Here is a 26366-nt window from a genome sequence, read left to right on the forward strand (position 1 = left end):
TAGGCTACTTTCTGCTGATAAATGGTGCTGTATTCTTATGGGGATCCTGAGAAAATTATGAATTATGGTTAAGTCCTGACTGGAATAGTCTGTGAGGCTGTATTCTCTGAGCTAGTTGCCTTGAAATTGTTCTGGATGTTGGATGATCTGAATTTTTGCCATGTTGGCCACCAATTGTAGATGAATTTCTAAATGGTCTTATTAAATAAAACACAAGGAGCCAAATATAGAGGTGAAAGACTTAGAGAGATCAGGGAAATAGGGAAAGCCACCAGCCAACCTTACCTCACCAACTCTGCAGCTTCTAAAAGGCGAGCTACTTCCTGTCTACCCACACATATATGCCTTGCTGTTCTGCCATCTGATTTGTTCTCTGTCCAGCTACATCACTTCCTTTTCTTACACAGCTCTGTTACTTTCTGTCTGTCTGAACAAAACTCTAGACCTTCATGGTTAACTAGTTTTGGAATTAAGGCGTGTGTCACCACGCTTGGCTCTGTTTCCAGTGTGGCCTTGAACACACAGAGATCCTGTCTGCTAAGTGATAGGGTTAAGGGCATGTGCTAACACTGCCTGACTTCTTTGTTTACTTATAATGGCTGGCCTTTTTCCTCTGATCTCCAGACAAGCTTTATTTATTAAAGCACAAATAAAATATCACCACATTTCAGCACAAATAAAATATCACATTTTCAGCACAAATCAAATATCACTACAGTAATCATCAATATTTAGCCATGTCTTCTTTACCTGCCACACCTCCCCCTTAGTCACATCTTATCCCACTTTTTTCCTTGCTATTGTTGCTTTTTGTTTCATTTCCTGCTAAAAATGTATTTTTGTTTTTCAAAAGCTTCTTTTTCTAGAGAAATAATTGGAAATGTAGAACAAGTTTTAAATATATTCAAAATGAAAAAGACATTCTAAAGTACAAAAAAAGTAAACCAAAATTTATACATTAATATCTTACTTCAGTTGATTGATGATCAAAGAGGAATCTTAAAGCAGGGTGTCAGAGACTCACCCTCTGATTGACACGTGCTAAACTAAACTGCGTTTAGTCCTCAGAATTCTTACATATGCTTTTCAGTTCTACATAGGGATAGCCTTGACAGATGGTCCTACAAGAATTGGCATACAACTCACAAGAGGTAGTATGGTTTATGACAACTTTAAAAATGCTGAAAATATACGGGAAAACTGTCACAATCATTTCAAAGAATAAAGGAACATTATAATGTGGATTTTTTTAAAGAAAGAAAAGCATATTACATTTATTTAAAAGCCTCATAAAAATAGTAATGACTCAGAGAAAAAATTCTTTCACTTATCTACCATACATATATCACAAGCCTGTTTTAGCAGCAATGTGTATATAGGGAATGTTTGTAATCTTGAAACTTTAAACTTCATTAACAAATGCACTGAAAAGATGTAAATGCTATTCTACCACATAATCCAACACATTTGCTTCTTACATCCTAAGATTTTCATTAGATAAAACAACCAGACCGAAAATAGTAAGAGATATTGGTTAATTATTTCTGTTTTTGACTTTTCTGGATCCTTAATATTTCCTATCATGCCTGATACATAAGTGATATCAATGAATTACATTTTGCTGACTGGCTAAATCGGGGATGGGGGATTCTCCTAGTTTTTCTGGGTTGCTAGTAATTTATTCTTGGCTATAACTATCTATATAAATAGATTGGTAATCCTAATATAATTTAGGAATAACTTTTCCGTACTCTGTAAAAGAACAATATGCTTTGAATTACACAAGCTCTTTCAGCTGGTTAAGAGCTGAGGAAGAAACTCAGATGATGAACAGGAAAGAGCAGGAGTTGAGTGCAGTTGAGTGCACACTGGTTTTCTACCTATGTTGTCTGGACACACAACTATATGCAATGGACAAAGAGATCAGGTCAACTGCAGAAAGAAATAATGAATATCCCAGTTAATCCCATTTTTATTTATATGTTTTTGTTTTGTTTTGGGGGCAGGATCTCAGTCTATAGGTATTTGGCCTTGAACTATTAGAGGAAGGCTGGCTTTGAATGTGCACAATCCACCATCGCCAGCCATAGAGTGCCAGGATTATAGACTAGGAGAGCAGTTACATACATAAGCAATAATTATTTATGGTAGAAACTTTAAAAAAAACGTGTCTCGAAAAACCAAAAAAAAAAAAAAAAAATCCTGCTGTCATCTTGACAGACTCCTGAGACATGACTTATGCCTCCCTTTGTATCCTCATTGTTTATAGAATTCTAAAAAGTTTTGGTATCAGGATCATTTTACACTTTTTAACTTTTTGAGCATCTCAAGAGTGTTAGTTCCACATTTTTGTTAATGTGGACTATAGACGACATCTTGAAAATTAACACTAAAATATTCATTAATTATTTCAAGATTACACCAATCTTGCTGACAACATGAATAATATATACTTTTGAACGTTTTTGTAAATTTTGAGATTATAATATAATTACATCACTTCTCCCTTCTTCTCCTCCCTCTAACCCATCCATGCACCCTTCCCACTCTCCTTCACATTCGTGGTCCTTTTACACTTACTGGAATAACATACTCTTTATAAAACTTCAGTATCTTTTCTAAACTAACAAGGAACAGCTTGTGACAACATTGTTTTGTATATCTGTAAATCTGTTTGGTGGCTGGCTTGATGGAAAGCGGTTCAATTTTCATTTGCTTCTGCATTTTATCAACTATGACATATTATTTTAATGAGGATGTAAAGAAAACCCAGCTTCACACAGGTGAGGACTTCAAAAAGTGAGGAACATATGGAGCCCCAAGCAAGAGCCTTGAGAGCCCCAGGTGTTCTCTTCCTACATTCTGCAGAGATCTAACAAACAACACCATCTGCTAAATCAACCACAACTTATAAGAAAAGAAATTCTCAATATATACATACATACATACACACACACACACAACACACACACACACACATACACACATCACACATTCATTTAAAACTGAAGTAATAATACTATATAAATACCCATTGTTTTGTTATAATGAAATTTTTTTTCTTTAAATTCATCACAATTAAATTAGAATATTAATTCATGTTTGAAACCAAGAGGAAAAATAAAAGCACATAATTCCAAAGTCTGATATAAATAAACAGATGACTAAAAAGAGGTAATTTATCAGACGGGGTAAAAAGAGCATAACCTGACAGAGGGGCTAATTTGAATGTGATCTGGGTGTCCTTTAAGCAATAAATTAGATTGAAATGCTTTACTGAACACAAGCTTACATGCTATTTCTATCAAACTGTGAAAAGTATAAAGAAAATTGCGTATATTTTTGGGATTTCTGACTTAAATATTAAAAGGAATTAACCAAATACCAGAGAAAACATATTTTCTGAATCACTTTCTGTGATCCCACAGCATACCGTTTGAGCTCTAATGTTTTGGGCTGTCCTTTCCAAGGATGCAGTTCATGTCAGGAAAGACACTCACCTTTCCTTCTCCTGCAGCTGCGGCTCCGGCGGAGTCATTTTAGGTTCTGTCCCAAGATTCTTTAGCATTTGATGTCTCCTCTTCCTACTTGGCGCAATATCAGTGACATCGGGACTTGAAAATAAGGAATCATCTTTACAATGAGTGGCTAAAATAAAATAAAATGCAATGCAGTCAGATTATGCATGTAACTCATATTAAATATTAAATTGTTTCCTCAACAATGATGTAAGTAGCACCGTGAAAATCTAGCAAAACTACTTCCTCAAACCTTTATGCACACTTGCTTGTGTGAAGCAGGCAGATGGTGTGCAGTGGTTCACTACCAATGTGAGAACTGTCTACAGTGTCTACTGAATAATCTGGTTAACAGTCTCTGTCCATCTGAGGCAAACAGGACTTCAACAGAGCATAAGAAATGTACTAGAGGGATGGCATGAAGCAACTTATAACAGTGATAATGTGAGGGTGGGAATTTGTTAGTTACAGAAAATTACAGGCTTGAGAATCAAAGGACCTCAGTGAAAGAGGAATTTAAAGAGGCTAAAGCCTCAAGGTGACCTGTACTTGTGAGGCACAGGCAACAGTGGAAACACACTTGGTTTACGTTCCTGGATTTTTTATTAATCTCCTTCCAAACAGCTTAAGGGCACTAACAATACCTGCTTGTTAGCCGATACACAAATTGTTCTACCAAGTTCCATGTTTTTATAAAAAAGGGGGTGTTTGTGGGCTTACAACAATGATATCAAAAAGATTTGAGCTTTTATTGTGTCCTCTTGGTATAGATACATGTCCTCGGGTCTCATTTAATCTTATCAGAAAAAAGAAGTTGTGTTCCACAATTAAAGCAGAAGCTTAGACGCTATACAGACACTGAAATGAGAGGATGTAGACAGCTGGAAGTACTGGGAAGGCCCAGTCCTTTACCATAAACAGCAGCAGATTCAGTGAAGACAAGGGGTCAATAGGAGGTTTTCAAAAGGTAACTTTCTCCTAAGGTGAACACGGTGCTGAGGAAGGTGTAAAAGCATCTTACCTGAATCCTTAATTGAATTTTTAAATGTTTATTTATTTTTGAGACAGGGTCTCACTATGTAGCCATAGCTAGTCTTGAACTTGCTATGCAGAACCAGTCTGGCCTCAGATGCACAGAGATCTGTCTGCCTCTGCCTTCCCAGTCCTAAGTTGAAGTTACTCACCAATATACTTGGCTCAATAGTCAATTTGAATAAAGTATGGGAAACCAATGCATTCAAAGCCCTTAACTTCCGGTTTAAAGGAGGTGTGATCCAAGTCAGCTGATTATGATGATGGGCTCATGTGTTGCTTGAGATCTAATGGAGCCAGGACTTATACTAGTGTTGTAAATACAGATCAACAAAACAATGACAGAATTGTACAGAGTCTGAACTTATGTCCAGATCTCAGCTGACTTCCCAAGCAAACACTACTAATTTTAGTGTTAATTTTTTAAATGAATAGTTCTGATATATACTGTAATCTTCTCATACTTCCAAGTTATTGGGAACCATTATTCACCACAAAGAGCTGTGCATGACCAGTATTTTTGGACAGTTAACTGAAACACTATGATTCATTTCTGTGGATGATTAGAACAGAATCTTTCTATAAAAGTGGTGTGAGGAAAAAGGCCAGCTGTATAGTCTAACTACCATTTAATAGATCGATCTACATCATATAGATATTTTATTTGTAAACACAACTGGAGAAACAGTTATTGTACGAATCCTAAATGGTCTTACAATAAAAACCCAGAGCAGATATCAGGGTGAATGCTGAAAGACCAGAGGAAACAAGCCACAGCCACTTCTCACCTTGCCAACTCCTCAGCCGAAATGAGAAGATCCTGTCTCCATGAATCCTCAGACTGAAGGCCTCTGAGTCCTCAGCCAAAAGGGCCTCTCCTCACACCTTATATGCCTTTCTCTGCCCAGCCATATCAACTTCCTGTCTCAACCATCCTACCTCCTACTGCTGATGAGATCTCAAGTGCTGGGATTAAAGGTGTGTGTCATTACTGCCTGGTTCTGTTTCTTTAGACTGGATTAATCTCATGTAGTTGAGGGTGGCCTTGAACTCACAGAGATCCAGACAGATCTCTGCCTCCTGAGTGCTAGGATTAAAGGTGTGCGCCACCACTGCCTGACTTCTATGGCTAATTCTGTGGTTAGTCCTCTCCTCTGATCTTCAGGCAAGCTTTATTAGAGGACAAGCAATTATCACCACAGTGCTCTCTGCTGCTCTCTCTGCACTGTTTCAGGAACGTGTATGTCAACTGTGCTGTGATGATGCATTCTCTCCAGGTATTGATTAAAATGAGATTTTTAACATCTAGCACCCCTGTAATAAATGGCAAAACACCATGTTACATTCTTCCCACTTCACCTGGTAATTCCAGAAAACAGAAAAGACACATTGTTCCTAATTCTTACATTACTGATTTCCAGAATTTTCACATGAATGCATCTTGGTGCCAGCTAGTTGTTTGGTTTTCTCAGTCCCTCAGATTTGGCTGGTGCATACTATATTTCTAAACTGTTTCAAGTAAAACAGGGAACTGAATCATACTGAGAAGAAGTAAACAAAGAATTAGAACTTCCAAAATGCCTATACCATGCTGAATTTTTTAATACTAATAAGTAGTAATGTATTGGGATGGATTCTGCATCTAGGGATTCAAACACCCAAAGATCAAATGCATTTTCAACATTTGTCTTGGTAACAAACATGTGCACATATATTCTTTCTCAATCCTTTCTGAAAAATGTAGCATAATAATTACTAAGCAGTGCCTAAATGTTATTGGGCATAATAAATACACTCTGGTGGATGTGTAGCTCAACTGCACCGTCAGTCACATTATGAAAGTGACTTAAATATCTAAGAACTTTAGTAGCTCCCATGAACATTTGAATGTGATTATATTTTTGTTATTTTTTGTTGTTTTCTTGATTCCCAGTATCTCTTTTTAAATTATTTATTTAAAAAATTATACAACATATCTTGATCATATTTTTTCTTTTCCCAAATTTCTCTCCTCCAAGATCTGTTCTTCTCCCTACCTATGCAATTTCATGTTCTTTCTCTCTCTTAAAAAACAGTATAGAGCCGGGCGGTGGTGGCGCACGCCTTTAATCCCAGCACTCGGGAGGCAGAGGCAGGCGGATCTCTGTTAGTTCGAGGCCAGCCTGGGCTACCAAGTGAGTTCCAGGAAAGGCGCAAAGCTACACAGAGAAACCCTGTCTCGAAAAAACAAAAACAAAAACAAAAAACAGTATATATAAATATGTATGTATATGTGTGTATATGTATATACTAAAACCAAAATAACCCATCCAACAAAACAAAGAACAAAAAAAAAAAAAAAAAAAAAAAGACATAAAAACCATGGTGTCTGATTATGGTGGTTACTGGAGTGTAGTTTATACAATCAGTGATACTCCATTGTAGAAAACTGATTTTCCCTCTCCTAGCAGGGGTCAACTACAAACAGTTTCTTGGCTAAGGGTAGGAGTTTGTGACCACATGCCCTTTTCCTTTCTGAAGTTTTGTTTGCCTTGAACTTGTGCAGGTCATGCACATACTGTCATGGTGTCTATAAATTCATATGTGCACCAGCCCTTTGTGTCTAGAAAATGCTGTTTCCTTGAAGCCACCCACCACCTCTGGCTCTTACAATCGTGTGCCTCCTCTTCTCTGTAGATATTTTTAAGTAAACAACTCAAGTCTTCACTTTCCATTCATGCACCTCATTTTAAAGAAAACATTAAGTATGTTATAAATTACATATTCTATTCAATTTTTAGATTTATTTTATATATTTGAATGTTTTGCCTAAATGTTTATATATGCACCATGCCCATGCCTGATGCCTGGAGAAGTCAGAAGAGAACATCAGATATGGAAATAGAACCTGGGTCATTGTGGTAGTATGAATGTACCTGGCCCCTATAAGCTCATAGGGAGTGGCACTATTAGGAGGTGTGATTTTGCTGGAGTATGTATGGTCTTGCTGGAGGAAGAGTGTCACTGTGGGGGCAGGCTTTGAGGCTCCTAAGCTCAGGATACTGCTCTGTGTGGCAGCTGACTTTCTGTTCCCTTCAAGCCAAGACGCAGCTAGCATGACATCTGCCTGCATGCCACCATGCTCCCCACCATGATGATAATGGGCTGAACCTCTGAAACTGTAAGTGAGCCACCCCAATTAAATGTTTTCCTTTATAAGAGTTGCCATAGTCATGGTGTCTCTTCACAGCAATAAAAAACTTAACTAAGACAGTCATCTTCAAAAGTAACAATTGCTTTTAAAGTGCTAAGCTATCACTTCATTCTTGATATTTATTATAGACACAAGGGAAACTTGAACAGAGTTGGAAAAGAAAGGATACTAGTAAAAAACAATGAGGAAGTGCATGGCCTGAATGGAATCATGCTCATGATAAACTATAACAAACAGATAAGAAATGAGTATTGTCGGGGCTATTGATTGGGCTCTAAAAACAGATGATAAGTACCTATTTCTGAAGACAATACCCACACAACTCACTGCACATGGAGAAGTTGATGTGGTGCCTAACTAGGGCCTTCATTCACTAATGACTAGTGTTCATAGTACTGAAAGTTACTCTGCATGCTACCAAAGGAGAAAGGTAAACACAAATTGATCTATAATGATGACCTATCTTCATGAAATGCTGGTGAAATGGTGGCAAACACCATGTGAGACTAACCAACAATATCTGATCGGATTTAAAGCCCACTCCACGAGATGGACCTCATCCCATATACTGCTCAGTTGGCAAGGATCTTGAGAACAGATATGCCAGGGACCTAGAGGAAAACCAAATTCTTATGTTCTGCTAAAGGAATATAACCCTAAAATGATCCTAATGACACTGTGCTATACTCATAGATCTGTTCCCTGCTCAGTCATCATCATAGATGCTTCCTCCTGCAGTAAATGCAAAACAAATACAGAGATCCACAGCTGGACAATATACAGAGAATGAGAAAACTTGGACAACTCAGTCCTAAATGGGTTCTTTCCATCAAACACCTCTTCTCAGGGCTCAGAAAGCCCTATGGAACAGGAGGCAGAAAAACTGTAAGAGACAGTGGGGATGGAGGCCACCAAAGAAAACAGGTCTTTGAGACACAGGAGGACCAGTCACATACGGCCGCAGAGAGAAGGCCTACAGGGGTCCGAGCCAGGTGGCGAGGTAGGGCTGAGGGGTAAGTGGACACAAACCCCCATACCTGACCTAGAAGCTATCTCCAATTGGTAACCATTTGCAAATGAAAATTAGTTCTTTCCAAAGGCATCTCATCGGGGATAGAAACCACTCCTAAGGGCAGGTCTGATGCCCAATTTTAGATGACCAACAGGAAATGAACATAGGGGCAGCTTTGGAGGGTTTTTGTCTCATGTCTGTCAGGAATTTTTTTAACTTAACATATCCTTTGCTTATACATAATGGCTTCCCATTTTGTGTGTGTGTGTGTGTGTGTGTGTGTGTTTTTAATGGGGTTCTTGTGTGTATGAATGTGTGTGTCTCTACATCTTTTCCTTTCAATCTTCTTTGGTTCTCTTTCTTCTGTTTGCTTTTTCTTTTGTCCTGTTCCAGTTTTATGTTTGTTTGTTTTTGTTTTATTCTGATATATTTTTTTAGATGTTTATTTATTTTCTAAGGAGAGGCATATAGGGTGCAGACTGAGATAGGAGGGGAGGTGGGAAGGATCTGGGAGGAGTTTGGGGGATAATCAGAACATATTGTATGAAAATAATCTATTTTCAATATGAGAAAAATAGAAAAAAGAACAAAATAGGTTAAGTGTTGATTACAAAGGAAAAAAGGGTAAAGGAGATACATAAGTAATAAATTTACCACCTTTCAAATTGAGATGGAACAGTAAGACTTCCAACTGATTGGAAGCTGAATTCCCTATAACTGTACTTCTAGAATTCCCAGTTTTAAAAACTATCATCCGTTCTCTGTCATCACAAAGTATCTTTCCATATTTCCAGTAACTTCCAAACAAGGAAACTGAAGGAAAAGGCCATTGCTAACCGGCGCACTAACCCTGAAGCACTGACTGGTGAGGCTGTGGGATGAATCTCAAGTTCTCATCAGATTCGCTGCTCTGGAAATGAGGGACCTTTACACAATCCCTGCTATTATAAAAGGTGGCTCACAAAACCCCACTTCTCATCTGACAGCAGAACTGCAGGACCTTGGCAGCAGCGAGAAGACATGAGGAGAGTGCTGGCTTCCCTGGGTATTCTCAATGTCAAATTAAATGACCCTTGGCTAAACTGCCAGGAATTTGGAAAAGTCCCATGAGAAAAACTACCTGGTACATTTCAGTTCCTGACCAATAAACTCTTAAGTCTTAACAGTTTTAGATTTTTTTTTTCTTTTTGTCAAACACACACACACACACACACACACACACTGAAATGATTCCTAATAATATTCTTGTACATTCATATATCTTGCCTTGTCCAGTAATCATCAGAGAGACTTCCTCCTGCAGCAGATAGGAGTGTGTGCAGAGACCCACAGGCAGACATTATGCTTAGAGAAAGTCTAAATTGAAGGTCTCCATCAGGTCCCACCCCTGGGAGATCAAGGTACCCCACAGAAGAGGGGGAGGAAAGACTGTAGAAACTAGAGGGGTTGAGGACACCAGGAGAACATGGCCCACGGAATCAACTAAGCAGGGCTCATAGGAGCTCACAGAAGACTGAAGTGGCAATCACAGAGCCTGCATGGGTCTGCACCAGGTATATTTATTTGTATACGTTGCGGCTGTTACTTTGGTGTTTTTATGGGACTCCTAACAGAGGGAACGGGTGTATCTCTGACTCTTTAACCTGCTCTTGGGACTCTCCCTCCTACTGTGTTGCCTTGTCCAGGCTCCATGTAAGAGCTTTCTCCTTGCCTTATGGTATCTTTTGATCTATTTGGTCGGCTATTGACTCTTGGAGGCTGCTCTTTTCTGAAGAGGAAACAGAGAGGGTATAGATCTAGGGTAGAGGGGATATGGGGGGAGCTAAGAGGAATGGAAGGAGGGGAAATGGTGGTGGGGATGTGGGAATGTATTGTATAAGGAAGAATCTATTTTCAATAAATAAAATAAAACCAAAACCAGAAATTGATTTCCAGGTCCATAATTTATCAGGTTCTCATCCTATCACTTTGTAGAGATTTTCATTATGATGCACAGCTTGTTATATTCTAATGGAGAGAGTCATATCTCTTCTTCCCAGGCCACACACATTTACTGCTAATCCCCCATGTGCTTTCCCTGGCCCAAGTGTCCTGAGGAACATTATTTATTACTCATGGTATTGGCAATGTGGTTCTCAGATTAAACTGTAGAATGAAGGAGGTACTGATCTTTAATCTTTGACGATTAATACAATAAATATGTGTTGTTTGGAAAGGTCATGAATAAACAAAAAGCCACCACTTGCTTCCCAGACTCATAACAAAGTATTAAGATCCTAGCATTTAAATGTGACCCCAAATTGCTTTGATGACCATACCCTCCAGAAAATGTCTTCCACATGATATTGAGGTCTGCAGTGTTACTAATACTCATATTTGTCCTTTGCTTTCTGTTCTGAATGCCCACTTACATTCCCCCTTCAGCACCGACTCATATTCATCACCTCTAGTAGTGACAACCCACAGAAATCTTCCTCTTTTCCTGCGTTCATCATTTCAGCTACTCATTTTACCACTCCTATCTTGTATTGCTGCAATTTTCTTTCCATACAACCATCTCTCTCCAGTTATAGTTATGAATATTAGTGATAACTTACATCTTACACATGGAAATATTGCAGTTTTATGTATGAGAAATTGGAATATCAAGCTCTTATTTTCACAGTCAGACTTACTCAGGAACCCAAGACAGAGCAGGGCAAACGGAAGGAGAGCACAGGTGTGTGGATCTCCAGTTCTGCCACTTACTGGGGGCAAATCACGGAATCTCCAAACTCCTCAGCTGAAAAGATGTATACTCATTCTGAATTTTGATATATTAAAAACCAATCAACTGTAAATTAGATATCACTTTATACATGTACAAATTATTTTATGTCAAAACATATAAATATACATGTCATAATTGCAGTATTAAGAATACTTGTGATCTTACAGGAAAAAAAACTGAGGTTCATATTGAATGAATTTGAAGAATAAATTTTTAGGACAACTTCTAGATCTTTTCATAAATTAACAGGGCAAAATAACCCAACTGTCAGAAAATCTCCATCTAATTATGAAGACAGCTATATGGATGCTCAGACTGTTGGGCTACTTAATTCAATTATTTATTTTGCAAGAATTGATTAAGTATTTATGATCAATAAGGTATATGTATTCTTTTATTTCCAAAGATATAAAACAGTAAGGGGGAAAAAGTCAATCCATAATCTGAAACTTCAGAAAACATATTCTTTTTTCCACAGAGAGAGCAAACACCATAAGGCCTGAGGCTACCTTGTGCTTCTGTGGTATGTCGTAGTGACAAGAACCCAGATAATCAGGAAATGAAGCTAAGATAAGGTGGGTCACACCACACTCAAAAACCAGCATCTTAAGTAATCTATCGGAGGTAGTAACTTAGTAATCTGATAGAGCAAGTGAACATTATTTTCCTTCATCAGTCATCACATAGGCCCCTTTAAAACTCTAATCTCTTCTCATCCTGTTTCTATGATCTCCTGAATAACTGATGACCATCTCAAACAAAAGGTCAACAGTTCAGTCTATTCATCAGCAATCACTAAATAAAATGATTATACAGCATAAAACACACAAATCATCTGTGTGCATGTAGACACACCTCCAGGTTCATACATACTGGTAAGTCAGGCTTTTCTCTGGCCAGAACACTTGACAACAAATATTTACCAAATTGGGGTAGCATAAGAGGTCATTTTAGAAATCTAGTCCTCTAAATGAAATGGCTAGTAATGAAACCCTATTCTTCATACAACAGGGATACATTATTCCTTCAATATCTAATAACTACTGAAGTTTTTCTACATCGGGTACTATCTAGAAGATATTCACAAGGTTTACAGCCAAGTAGGACAGGAGAATGCAACTATTTCCAAGAAGCCATATGGAGGAAATTATAACATAAAGTTTAAAAAAGAACTCACAGTTTTAAACCTCTACCTCCCAGCATTATATTTTTGTAATTAATCTGTGGAACTCCACATTAGCTGTTTCTTTTGCCAAAGATCTATTACAATTTGATTTCTTATAATGCTTTCCTTATTTACAGACGCTTCTTTTGAATACGTAGTTGTTGTCTGATGGTATGGAAAGCAATTTCCCAAGAGGAAGTTAAAAGTCTATCTTACTTCTGAGCATGTTGATGTAAGAAAGGCCAGGATTAAGATTTTATTTCAGTGCGATTGATTTTGTATGGTGCTATGCTGAGTATCAGGCCCAGGATTAGTTGCTTGCTGAGTAAGCACCCTGCCACTGAGCTACATCCTAAACCCTAGAGAATATTCTAGAGAAACTCACATCACAAACGTGAATTAAAATTACCTATGATCTTCTCGAGTTCTTTGGCTAGCTCCTCAACATCTTTAGTTGATTTCATCACTCCTAAAATAATTAATTAGATACTTACAAGAAGCATAAAACTTGGCTGGAATTGTCCTATGTGCTGCTAGTATTAGCACAATGTATAAAACAGAATAATTCCCTAATACACACTCATTGATTAACTGCCATAAATTTTAAATAGTAATCAGGTTAAAACAAGTAATTCCTCAAATTAGCTTATGTTTATGTGAAATATTACACTGTTGATTACGTTTGCTGCCACCAATCTAGTTAGCATTAAAAAATAGTGCTACCTAGGAAAAGCAGTTTACGAAAGAACCCCATTAAGGATTCAGTTTATATAATTTTACTGTTAAAATAACAAACCTTGGAAAGTACTTTTACTAGTTAATAAGTTTCCACAAAACAAAACTATAATTTCTCAGCTTCCAACAGTTCCCCATGTCTGCAATGCTTGAGCCAACACAGAGCGCATTGTTCCTGTGTCAGGAGTGGACTTCAGTCAATAGCAAAACTTTGCACGTGTTTGTTCATACAGATTTCTATGATTTTTAGGTTTTTTCTCTTGATGAACTTTGAATGAAATGTAAGTCTTTATGAAGCTTGTGGAGTATTCCAGTGAAATGAAAAACAAATAGATAAACAAAACAGAAACCATTCTAGTGAGACACAGGGATTCTTTGAGCTTACCTTTCTTAAATGTATCACCAGAATATACTCTAAAGTAACTCAGCATTATCGGGTTAGAACCAGAAAATGAGCAGCAGCTTGACTAACAACTCACAATCACAATCTGGTAAAAGTGGCTGGGGTAAAGGCTGTACCTCTGGAAGGATGATCGGGTCTCATGATTGGGCCTCAGTCACAGAGCTACAAGCTCTCTCTGCTGAGGACTAGCATCAGGAAGATGGGTGTGGCTGAGGATGCGGGACAAAACATTCACTTCCTTTTCCCATCCCCGCTTAATCTCAGAAAGTCTGAACCAATTTGATACATTTATAAAGCACTGTTTTGACCCTCTCTTCATTAACGTGGATGACTTGGTGATACAAAGTTGCTAATGGTTCTTGGGAGAGGCAAGAACGGCCAATTTCCGACATTCCTTGAAAGCATGGAGTGGCTCTGAACAATGAAATTACTATTTTGTAATGCTAACCATCTCACAAGGCACTTTTAACATAATGACTAAGGTCATCAGGTTTGGCAACCAGCAACTTAAACCACTGAACCATCTCATGTGGTACTGTAAACATAGTCAAATCCATAGTTAGAGGAGCCACAGGCCCTAGAGGGAAAACTATTCATGCCTTTCCAAATTGTCATATTGCCAAACTACCTATTAAATATTTCTATTTCTATCTATAGATTTCTGTTTCTCCTAGCTTTGTTGGGAAAAGCTTCTTGTTACAGTGGGTGATGCTTAATGTATAGATGTATTACTGTTCAAAGTGCAGAGAATAATCCATTTTGAGTGCTGAGCCATAGACGGAGCATTGACATCAACCCAGGCCCCAAAGATTCAGGGAACACCGTTGAAGAGGGATGAAAGAATCTAAGAGGAAGAAAATGGTAGAGTGCTGTGAAATGCTATCCTCTAGGCCCGACTTGGCTGCTGAATTCATGCAGCTGTGGTTAGTGACATAGGACTCAAAGAGATGAAGGCAGTTCAATGTTCAATCATGGTGAGGGAAAGGCTCCCAAGGCCCCTAGAGGAGGAGCTATTGACATGTGATGGCTGGGGGAGAGGGACAGTAACTCTTCTTTAGGAATGTGGTCACCAGTAGGTTCCTCACACCTCCTTAGATGAGCCTACACTAATACGTGTATGGGCAGCACATACTGGACGCAGGCTTTAAAAAACTTAATAAACAAAAAATGTTAAAGGAGGACATGAACTTGGGGAGAGATGTGATAGGAAATTCTGGGAGTAGTTGGAAGTGGGCTGTAATGTCTGGATATGGTGGTTTGCAAGACAATGGCGCCAAAGGGAGCGGCACTATAAGGAGGTGTGTCTTTGTTGGAGTGGGTGTGGCCTGGTAGGAAGAAGTGTGTTACTGTGGGGATGGCTGTGAGGTCTCCTTTGTTTAAGTTATGCTCAGGGTGATACACAGTTCGCTTCCTGTTGCCTGAGGATCAAGATGTAAAACTCTCAGCTCCTTCTCCAGTACTATGCCTGCCTACATGCCATCATGGTTCCTGTCATGAGGATCATGGACTAAACCTCTGAAACTGTAACCCACCCAAATTAAATGTTTTCCTTTATAAAAGTTGCTATGGTCATGGGGTCTCTTTGCAGCAATTGAAACCCTAACTAAGACACTGGATATGATCAAGATACGTTGTATGCCTGTATGAAATTTTCAATTAATAAATAATAAAAAAGAGAGAGATTGAGGGAGGATGAGATAATCACATTAGAGGTATGGGTAGAGGGGGATAGAGAAGGATTTTCAGAGGGATTCACAGAGCAATTCCTAGAACAAAGGGGCTCTTCGACTTTCATAAGCTTTTAGCAATGGCAGGAAGTTTTAATATCACGTGATTTTATTCAAGACAGAATACAGGACAAAGAGCATCACATTCCATTATTGCTTAGTACCATAAACCAGGAGCTCTAAAAATCACAACACAAGATAACTGTATCTTAAGGAAAGCTTCAGGGAGAGCTGGTCTGATCTTTCCACACTGGCCTTCTCAAGAGCCAACACTGTTTATAGTTTGGGCAGCAGCTGTATCTGGGAGTTGCTAGGGAAGGAGCATGGGGTGAATTGATCAAAATGTATTGCTTGCATATATGAAATTCTCAAAGATTTAATAAAATATATTTAAAATATAGTAAGACATTAGATCAAATAGTTACTGTGAATATAAATGGATACAAGTTACCTAATTATTCCTTCAAACAAGTGATGACCTTGTATTACTTAAACTTGCTAAGACAAAGTAAATGAAATCTCAGACTATCTAGTAGTGCTGAAGTTATTATTAGAAGAAATGTCTTGCACAAGTTGAAAGTTTTTCTTTCCTAAATATTAGTATGGTACTTTTTCTCTTATGGTATTTACTGTTATCAATAACTTCATTTACAAAAAAGTGTAGTTTTTATCTTGAAAACTGAATAGTTTATTTTTGTCATGTGTGTTCAAAAGTAGACAAAAGTAAAAATTATTTTGAGTATTAATTGATAAAATAGATACATGAGAAAAGTATTTATTTTGGATATCTGATTTTACTCTCCATTAGCATTTATATTTAATAAGATGGCAGAAACCCACATTTAGTCATCATTACTAACAAGGTGCAACCTCACTAGTGTGTTCAGAAAAATCATTCTAAATTTGGGATCCATCTTGATTATTTTCAATACTACATTTTGGATATCTAATTAATATCTAATAAGGAATATAAATGTTAATTTCAAATTATCAACACTTCTGTAATATTTCATCAAAATAACTGCTATAGGTTATATACAGTCAAAGCAAGATAATTAAAAAATGCAAACTTGATCATTCCTTCTTTTCTGTTATCATTATGACAATGATATAACTCTTTAATGTATTTTTAAATTCTACTTTTGTGATTCAGCTTACATCTATAGATATACTGGATTTTGTCTGATGGTCTTTCCTCCCTCTTCATACCTGGGCTTTACTCATGGTATCTTCGGCCAGAAGAGAGAGTTCTACCTGGCTCTCAGCCACTCTTGACATGTCCTTAAGGTTATCACTTCTACCAGGATAGATCTCCCAGTTCCAGAAATGTCGACTTAGTATCTGCCCTCTATGCCCCAGGGAGTACCGTAGTTATTATTGTAGTATAGAGGAAGGGGTAAAAGGTCAGGAAGCAAGAGCTATAATCTGACTGAGAAAATTGATGAAAAACACTCACATTTTTCTACTGAGTATTAGGTATACCAGCATACACAAGGCAAACCAACAAGCAAACAAAATTACAATCAAAGCTTTATGGAAAATTGCTCATTACATAAGAATAGTAATACGTACTGTTACCATATAACTTGGTGTGGTATACATGCACAGATATACAGTGAATACACACAGGATATAATTTTACAGAGAAACAATATCCTCACAGAAAAATTGTCAAGGATTTCAATATTCCAAATACATTATCAGTGTAGAAAGACTGAACCTGCTAGCTTCTTGCCACCATGCATATCTTCTGTAGAAGATGGACTACCTTCTGTGATGCATCCTCAGGAAGATTTCTCTATCACCCCAAATGCATTTCCCATTATGTTCTTTACAGCTATATGTTACTTGCTTGGCTACCTAAACTATTATCCGTTCCTTCTAATAGAACTAAATAAAGTATTCATAAATGTATATAAATTTATACAAGTGGAAAAACTCCAGTTAGTCTGGTTAAATCTATTACTTTGTAGGCCGATATTGTGAATGCTAATGAGAGTACAAGTAATCAGTATATCTGCTGAAAAACTAATTTTTCTCTCCTTTATGTAAATTTACATAAAAATACAAAGAGATTTAAAACTATATTTGTATGTATATACGTGTATGACTTCAGACTATCATGGTTTGAAAGTACAAATTTCAATCTCTTACTGTGTAACAGTCTTGAAGCTAGAACTGAGAACACAAGATCATGACAGAACTCATAGTTATCTATCTTACTAGTTCTAAAGTGTGGACTTTCAGCCTTTGGTCAAAATTCATTTATACTAATTTTATCATAAACTAAGATGGATATCTGGTTACTATCAGAAATGACTCATTTTTTAAATAATACCTTTTGGTATAAAATGGAAAAAGAAAAATAAGGTCTACTAATAGATGAACATATTTTTGATATTTATAATGTCTTCAAAATAAACTGATATTTAGAAAAATGACTTATCATTTTGCCTAGTGCATAATAGCTGCCTGAAAATATTGCTGAGAAAAGAATATAGCACCACACAAAGTACTATAGATTTATAAATAGAATCTAAAATATAGCAAGGTTTTTCTAATTGAACACAGACTTTAACAAAACAACAAAGTAAAAGTCTAATTGGTTACTTTATCCATAAATATGACTTCTAAAAAGATAAATCTGTAATTTTCATTATAATACTAATACTGAATTCATAACATATTAAAGAAAAGCCTGCATTCAAAATTCGACTGCAGAGAAAAATGCTTACAAAGAAGGACATTATTTGTATACAGTCATTGCCAACTATCTCAGGCGATGAACAGAGTCACACAGGGGACGTTAGCCCGGCACAGTGGAAAAGCAGAAGATGAGAACGTCAGCTCCTGTTATTGGTAAGACAGATACACAGACATAGATATGACACTACCAGAGGAGAGGAAAAGCAACAGTGGCCTTCAGGAATGAACCATCGACAGTCAATCACCACTTCTTGGAGTTCCTGATTGTAGAAAAGAGAAGGATGCAGGGGATTGAAAGGGAAAGGCAGAGTTCAGGACATCCTGAGACTGAATGACAAGTGTCTACAGAACCTTTCACAAACAAATGTCTGCTTTGCTTCATGTTTTATCAAACGGAATGTTGTCTATTGTCTTTCATTTACTGTAATAGCTGTGTGGGGGTTTTTGTGAATTAAAATTCCTTTTAAATATAAAAATCAAGTGGACATTTTCATTAAACTCTGAATAAACTGGAAAATTTTAATGTCTCTGAACTTTCAGCAAAACCTGAGGTAATTATTCACAGCAGTATTTTTAATCTAATTTCTCCTTATTTATTCATTCTTGGGCAGTTATGCTATTCTCATAGTGATAATGAAATGGAAGTTTCTCGTTTCTAGCAGATTGAGCCTTCTGATATTTTATCTGGTGATAATGAACTATTATAAAATCTTCTAACTCAACATAACAGCACTAACCACGGCAGGTCCAAAGAGCAGGCAGATTATGCAACCTACTTCTGGGCCTGCTTTGTCCTACTTTACAGCCTATCAGATAAACTTCAAATTGTTTTGTTTCGGGAATTATAACCAAGAGAACAGGGAAGACGAACAGGCAAGCCCTGAGTCCATTTTTTTTTTTCAAATTAGGAAAGCACCTGCTGCTTGTTCCAAACATATTTTCATTAAAGAATGTTGACTTTCTTTTGTTTAAATTAATTTCATGTATCAACCTCCTCTCCTCTGTACCCCCCCCAACATCCACTCCTTAGAAATGGTCAGGCCTCCCATGGGAGTCAACAAAGCCTGGCACACCAAGTAGAGGCAGGACCAGGCTCCCCCACTGCATCAAGGCTGAGCGAGGCAGCCCACCATAGGGAACAGGTTCCAAAAAGCCAGCTCAGGTGCCAGGGACAGATTCTGGTCTTACTGCTAGGGTCCCGACAGACAGATCAAGCCACACAACTGTCACCCACATGCAGAGGGCCTAGGTCGGTCCCATGCAGGTTCCCTTGCTGTCTAGAGTCGGTGAGGGTCAAATGCTGAGTTTCTCAGTCAAGGACATATTTAGGCAAAGAAAACAAGCTTTCATGATGGCCACTCTCAGAGCTTTTCACTAGCTGCTCTTCCTGGGGACAGGGTTTCCATAAAGGAGATAACATTAAGGTTGCAAGCTGCTCTTATTTATCTTTAACAAATGGCTAATATATATGTAGGTTTAACTTCCTCAACAACAATATTACTATGAGAATAAGATAAAATTTATCATTACAAGAGGCACAAAATATGCATTTATATTTATATGGAACTAACATGAAGATATTACCAATTTCTCAATAATAAACAGCTTGTTTCCAATAGTGTACAGTCTGGGTATGGCTCTGCTTCCTAAAAGGAGGTAAGAGAGCAGAGCCAAAGGACTACTTTGTCTTTGAACATGGAGGCCCTTTCTAGACCTCAACTCAGAGAGAGTTGGAGCCCATACAGAATATGATGACTTCCCCCACATGAAGAGCTCCATGCCACAGCTTGGCTTTACCAGGCAGTAGCAATGGAAAGATAACTGCAGAGTAAACAGGCCCCAAAGCAGTCACTGTAAGCTGCTGGATGAGTGTAAAGCTGTACATGGACAGTGCAGGACTCTGTTAGGGCCCGGTGAGCTTTGTAGTAGCCCAGACATCAACTACGCATTGGGAAATGCAGAACTGACACCCACCATCATCTAGACCCACCATGCTGTGCTCAAAAATTAGTGGAAAAGCGAGCAAGGTGATTTGCCAGCAAACTGACTGCATGCCAAAACAAATCAAACCTCTTTAAAGGAAAATAATAAATCCTGACTCTCTACAGCATAATAATCACAATGTCTAGTAGAAATCGAAAACTACTATAAATTATTAAGAAAAAATAACTCACAAAGTGACATGAATTACTATTATGTCAAATGCATAAAAAGATTAGTATTTTTGTATTACATACTAGATTTGATACTCCCTGGAAAACTACCTTTCAGTTAGTTACGTCTCAATTCTAAAACTATCTTGACTTTATGAGGTGTTTAAAGTAAGACAAAGTCTAAGATCTGCTTGATCTGTTATACTCCACGGTTGCCTCTTCATTCTCAGAGACTTTCTTACTCACAGAACTCAGCAGGGTGATAAGCACTGTAGAATATGGAATTTCTGCTTGCACTCTGGGTGGTTGGTTAGGTTAGAACTCAGCACATGTTTCTCTCCTGTCCTTCCTTTCTCCTCATTAAAATGTGATTTTGATTTCTATTTCTTAGTGTCTTTATTCTGCTGATATCAGCATTCAGGACTAATATTTTTCTTTTGGCATGTCTTTCTCAGGTTTGATTAAATTAATCCATAATACCTCTTTTGGAAACTGTGCAGTAGATTGCTGTTTGGTTGAAAAGAAATTCCTCAATGTATTTCTCTTGAATCCCTGGTACCTCACTGTGGTGGTTTAAATGAGAAGGGCTCCCACAGGCTCATGAATTTGAATAGTTGATCTCTATTTGGTGGAACTGTATGAGAAAGATTAGGAGGTATGGCCTTGTTGGAGAAGGCATGTCACTGGGGGCTGGCTTTGAATTTTCAAAACTCTTGCCATTCCCAGTTTCTCTCTCTCCTCTTGTCTCCACAGGTGAGCTCTGAGCTACTGCTCCACTGCCATGGCTGACTGCCTGCTGTCATGCTCTCTGCCATGATTTGAACCTGTAAGCCCCAAAGCAAACCTCTCTTCTAAAATTTGCCTTGTTCAGATTGCCTGCACAGCAACAGAAAAGTGGCTAAGACCTCAGAATATGGCAATACTTGTAAAGAGATGTTTGAAGTGATCATTAGACTTAAGTGAGGGGATAGGGCAGGACCTAACCAAGTCATACTTGTATACATGAAAAGGTAAGAGAAAGACCAGGCATGTGCATACAGAGAGAAGGCGGCACCCACAAGCATGCCAGATAAGTCTTAGAACAAGTGTGCAGATAAAACTAGTCAGTTGCTGAACATATTTCACCTTTTCTGGAATTTCCACTCAAATTGATAACTTAGATACTGAGTTGCTGGCATCGCATCCAGGAAAATTCTTGTCTCTGGAAGCAGTATAAGAATGTGAGTACTTTTTACCAACCATGGCTCTTTCTAGACTGTTATTTTACATACCAGTATTTAGAGATGGCAGGTTTGATCTTGAATAGTAGTGACATGTCACGGGAAAAAGGTAAGAGGCAAGAGAAGGAGAAGGAGGACAGGAGGGAGGGAGAGGGCAGATGAAGATGGAGACCAACCAAGTGAGAGAGCAAGAGAGCAGGTCCAAGATCGAAGAAGAAATCATGGTTGATAATATGGCAGAGATCAGCAACATAGGATGCCTCGGTTTGAATCTCAGTTTGTCTGCTTCCTACCTGTAAGATAGTGGGCAAAAGACTGAATTTCTTGGTACACTGTAAAAGAACTTACTATATATAGTAGCAAATAAACTGTAATAACACTTGTAAAGTATGTAGCCTGGCACACTAATTATTACAAGTGCTCACTATTAGCAGAGACTTCACCTGAGGCTGTTAAGGAAGTAAATTCGGTGAAAGTAGCATTAGAGATAGGAGGGCTTAGGTAGTCACTGCTGATTCTATAACAAATTCTATAAACAAAGGAAGTTTGAGGCAGGAGTGGCTGCTCTGGTCTAGAGGCGATTTCGGGAAGGCTAATGGCCTGAGTTTCACTCCTGGAACCTGTAAAGTAGAAGAAAGACCACCGAAAGTGCACCATGGCACCCCCCTCCAAATAAATAATAAAACAAAAGGAATACCAATTATAAAGAACCTGAAGATTAATAATGAAGGACACATTGGGTAGTAATTTTAAAATTAGCCAAACAAGTTTCAAGAGAGGAGTTTTAAATCATTTGTTTTAAAGGGAATTAAAATTTTTCATTACATTACATTTCCAGGAATTCCAAGTTTATAATCTCAACTACCTACTGAAGATAATAAGCAGAATAAGTATCAGTGAAACAACACACTGAAATAAATTGAGGAGGTATAAAAATCTCTAAACAGAGGTTTTCAAAGAGCAGGACAAGACCCATGAGTGAGTTATAAAACAAAATGAGGAGTAACCAACATTTAGAAAATATTACCAGAGTATATTACAAAGCAAGGCTAAGTAGTGATTCATGCAACATTTATATCAGCTCTACATACACGTGTACACCCACCGAGGAAGCACAATTTATTATTAGAGGTCCCAGGAACACTTAAGTCTTATTGGAATATAGTGGTTTTCTTATTTTAATAGACTTCTGCAGGGAGATAAAAGGGATTAGAGAGTTTGAAGAGGGAAAGACTTCAACAATTCACTTTCATTTTCTTTTTTCTTTTCTTTTTTTTTTTGCCAAGAGAACCAGACTTTATTGATCTTTACCGAGTTAATGTGGCAACCAAAAATTGCCGGCATGAGAATTAAATCACCCACATCCAGGGGATCTGATTCCTTCATCTGGATTCATGCTCGTGCTGCAGACACATAAGTTTAAAATAAATTAAGTCTTTTAAAGCTGAAACTGACCACTTAGTTCTCCACTGTACCTGGAGTTTGCATTCATACCCCCTCCCATCTAATGTATTTATAGTAGTAAGTGAACACAGAACAAGAGTTCAAACCTTAAGGGACAGACAGGGGCCCGAGAATGACACTCACAGGGTCACTTTCATTTTCTATGCACTACTCTCTCGCTGAGAAAAATCGGGCAGCTAATAGGCGCTGGATGAAGGGGTACACCTGTCCTCAGCGGTGCGGCCACTGACAGGCTGCCCGTGTTTCAATAAGTCGCATCTTCTCACGCTCGGTAAACATCAGAATTAAGCATGGCGATGCATACATAAACAAATAAACAACAAATAAATAAATAGATAAATAAATAAATTAATTTTAAAAAAGGAAGTAGTTTGTTGAAAAGAGTGGGAAGAAGGGTATGAGATAGAGTGGGGGGTATGAAGACAGCGAAAATTCATACATATATGAAACTGTCAAATAATATTAAAACATTCAAAGACAAAATTCTGCAAAGAATGCTTACAAATCACAGACCAGCAAAACATGATATGCTTTACTACAACAGATAGGTAAATCAAGAATAATATAAATATGAAGTTGTAATTATTAAATTAGTGCTTTTACATGAAGTCTTACAACACAATTGCTTTACTTTCTTATTTTGTTTAGTTTCTGTTTTGAACTGTTCACATGTGAATGAATCACTGTTGGGACATTCAGTTAGTGTTCACTAAATCTAACCACTGGCTTTCCCGTGCCCATGTTAGCTAATTTGAGTCACTTAAAAAATGCCTCAAATAATCTTCGTTGTTCTCACAGCACTCTTGCATGCAGGTCTCAGGAATTGAGTAGATCGTGCTGGCTCTTGCCCACTGGGGAGCTTAGCTGCCACATTACCTCCTTCAGCTGTCACAAAGGCAGAGTGCCCACCCTGTGTGCTTGCACAGCCCTGGATACAGAACTAGTCTGTTTCCCGAAAACTTACTTCAAACAAAATCTGAGGTTCCCCAAGCACAAACTCCACATCTAAAAGCTAGATAATACCCTAAGTCGTTAAGTGCTGCCAGTGGGTTGGTGTCACACCAGCTCTAAGTCATTCTCCACTCTAGTGCTAGAAACAATGCTTTAATCTGAGCCATTTTTTCTCTCATTTCAATTCTATGCCCACTCAGCTCTGCCTTTTAGTCCAATACCACCCCTACTCCTGCAATCCACATTTAGACATTCTAATCAGCTATCTTCTAAAAGTCACCTCACATTACTTCCACACACTCTACCCAGCCTTTTCTCACCACTATGCCAGACACACTCAAGGCCTGCAGTCCATATCTTCTTTCCCTTCCTTGACTATCTCCTATTGGCTCATTCAACACTTTCATGGCTTTGTGTATAAGTTATTTTCTCTGACTGTTCTGTGCTTTCTCCTCAGCTTGCTCACACTTCTTCAGCTCTCTTACTTTTTTTCCATATACAATTCAAAGATTTTGTTCATTGTAAACCACAGGTTGAGGACAATTTTCTTTTATCTTTCTAGAATCTTATATATAGCATTTCAAACAAGTGTGTCCTACTATATCATTGATTAATTTAATATATGCAGAGCACTGTCTATTGTCAAAGTATTCTGCTTGTACTTGCTATTTCATATTGCAATTGTTTGTTTTCCTCTTCCCCTAGAAGGTGAGGCTAAAAGGAGAAGGAATATTTTATTTAACATGGCATCCCTGAGCTAGACTTCAGGTCTAATACTTATTACCCACTTAACAAATATTGGAGTAAATGAATTAGTTTAATGCTAACACACTTTTCTTCTATCTTTCAATTATTTCTACCTTCTCTAACAATGAATTAAAATTCTGTGAGTATAGAATCATTAGGCATTAATGACATAATCTAATGTGAACAGGAATAAATACCATTTCTAATCACCCCTGGGGATGTGAACAGATATAGCCACTATGCAAATCAAAGAACAGACTTCTCATATAACTAAAAATAGAAGTATCATATGACCCAACTATATCACTCCTGAATATATACAAAAAGGATTCTAAGACAGAATGCCATAGATATATTTATACATACAACTCATTGCTGACCATATACAAGAGTTAAGAAACCAAACCAACTTTTATGTCCATATTAAATAAGGAACTTTGATAAATACACATGATGAAATTTTATTCAGTCATTAAGAAAATGAAATCTTAATACTTGTTGAAAAGTGATGTAATTATAATCACAGTGTTAAGAGAAATAATCCTCATCAGAAAAACAAATGCCTCATGCTTACTCACATATACAAAAACTGTGTATGTATGTGTGTGTGTGTATATATATACAAATATATATGTTCTATGTATGTAAAACATGAATATAAACAGCATACCATGAGAAAAGATGAGGTTTTATTTTAAGAGGTGGAGCAGAGAGGAAAAGGGAGATATATACATACACACACATATATAGCATTTAATTTAGAAATATTATATGTATATATATATAGATATATATGTTTATATAGAGAAAGTAAAATGAGAGAGATCAATTAGAATTGCCTAAAACTTGAAACGCATAGCAATGGATTATAATTCCCTAGCAGTTATCAAAATATTTCATTTTTAATTTTAAATAAAAGAAATATTTTGCTGATTTCTTTATACTCCAAAACTTCTGTATCTCAGCCACCTTTATACTTTCTGGTACTGTTTGTTCTTTTCTTGTTTTGTTCCTCATGAATCAAAAGTCCCTGTAGTTAATTGCATTAGAACCCAAGCTTGCTTTTAGTTTTTTATAAAAAATAGAAGGCCTTATGAACAGTGATTGTGGTGGTTTGAATAGGCATGGTCCCCATATGTTCATGTGTTTGAATGATTGGCCCATAAGGAGTGTTGCTATTAAGCAGTGTGGCCTTGTTGAAGTAGGTATGGCTTTGTTGAAGGGAGTCTGTCACTATGGGGAAGGGCTTTGAGGTCTCATATGCTGAAGCTATGCCCAGGGGGAACCATTTCACTTCCTGTTGCCTGCGGGATCAAGATATAAAATTCTCAGGTACCTGTCTAGTACCATGTCTGCCTGCCTGCTGCGTTGTCTGCTGCCTTGCTTCCTGCCATGATGATAATCGACTAAACCTCTGAAACTGTTAGCCAGTCCCAATGAATGTTTTCCTTTACAAGTGTTGTTGTGATCATGTTGTCCCTTCATAGCAACAGAAAACTAACTAAGGCAGAAGTTGATACCAGGGACTAGGGTATTGCTGTGATAGGCCTGATCATGCTTCTATTTGGAG

At 37.6% G+C, this 26366-nt stretch overlaps 1 protein-coding gene across 3 annotated transcripts in view; it reads right to left on the minus strand.

Annotated features, from left to right (window-relative positions):
- Xrcc4 (X-ray repair cross complementing 4) overlaps positions 1–26366 on the minus strand; it is a 243229-nt gene that overhangs the window by 87921 nt on the left and 128942 nt on the right. For all 3 annotated transcript variants that reach the window (XM_042261598.2, XM_006980469.4, XM_042261599.2), the window contains exon 7: positions 3501–3648. In XM_042261598.2, coding sequence (XP_042117532.1) covers positions 3501–3648 — 148 coding nt within the window. The remainder of the gene's footprint in view (positions 1–3500; positions 3649–26366) is intronic.

This window comes from Peromyscus maniculatus, chromosome 15 (genome assembly GCF_049852395.1).
Source record: "Peromyscus maniculatus bairdii isolate BWxNUB_F1_BW_parent chromosome 15, HU_Pman_BW_mat_3.1, whole genome shotgun sequence".
Classification (NCBI taxonomy): Eukaryota; Metazoa; Chordata; class Mammalia; order Rodentia; family Cricetidae; genus Peromyscus; species Peromyscus maniculatus.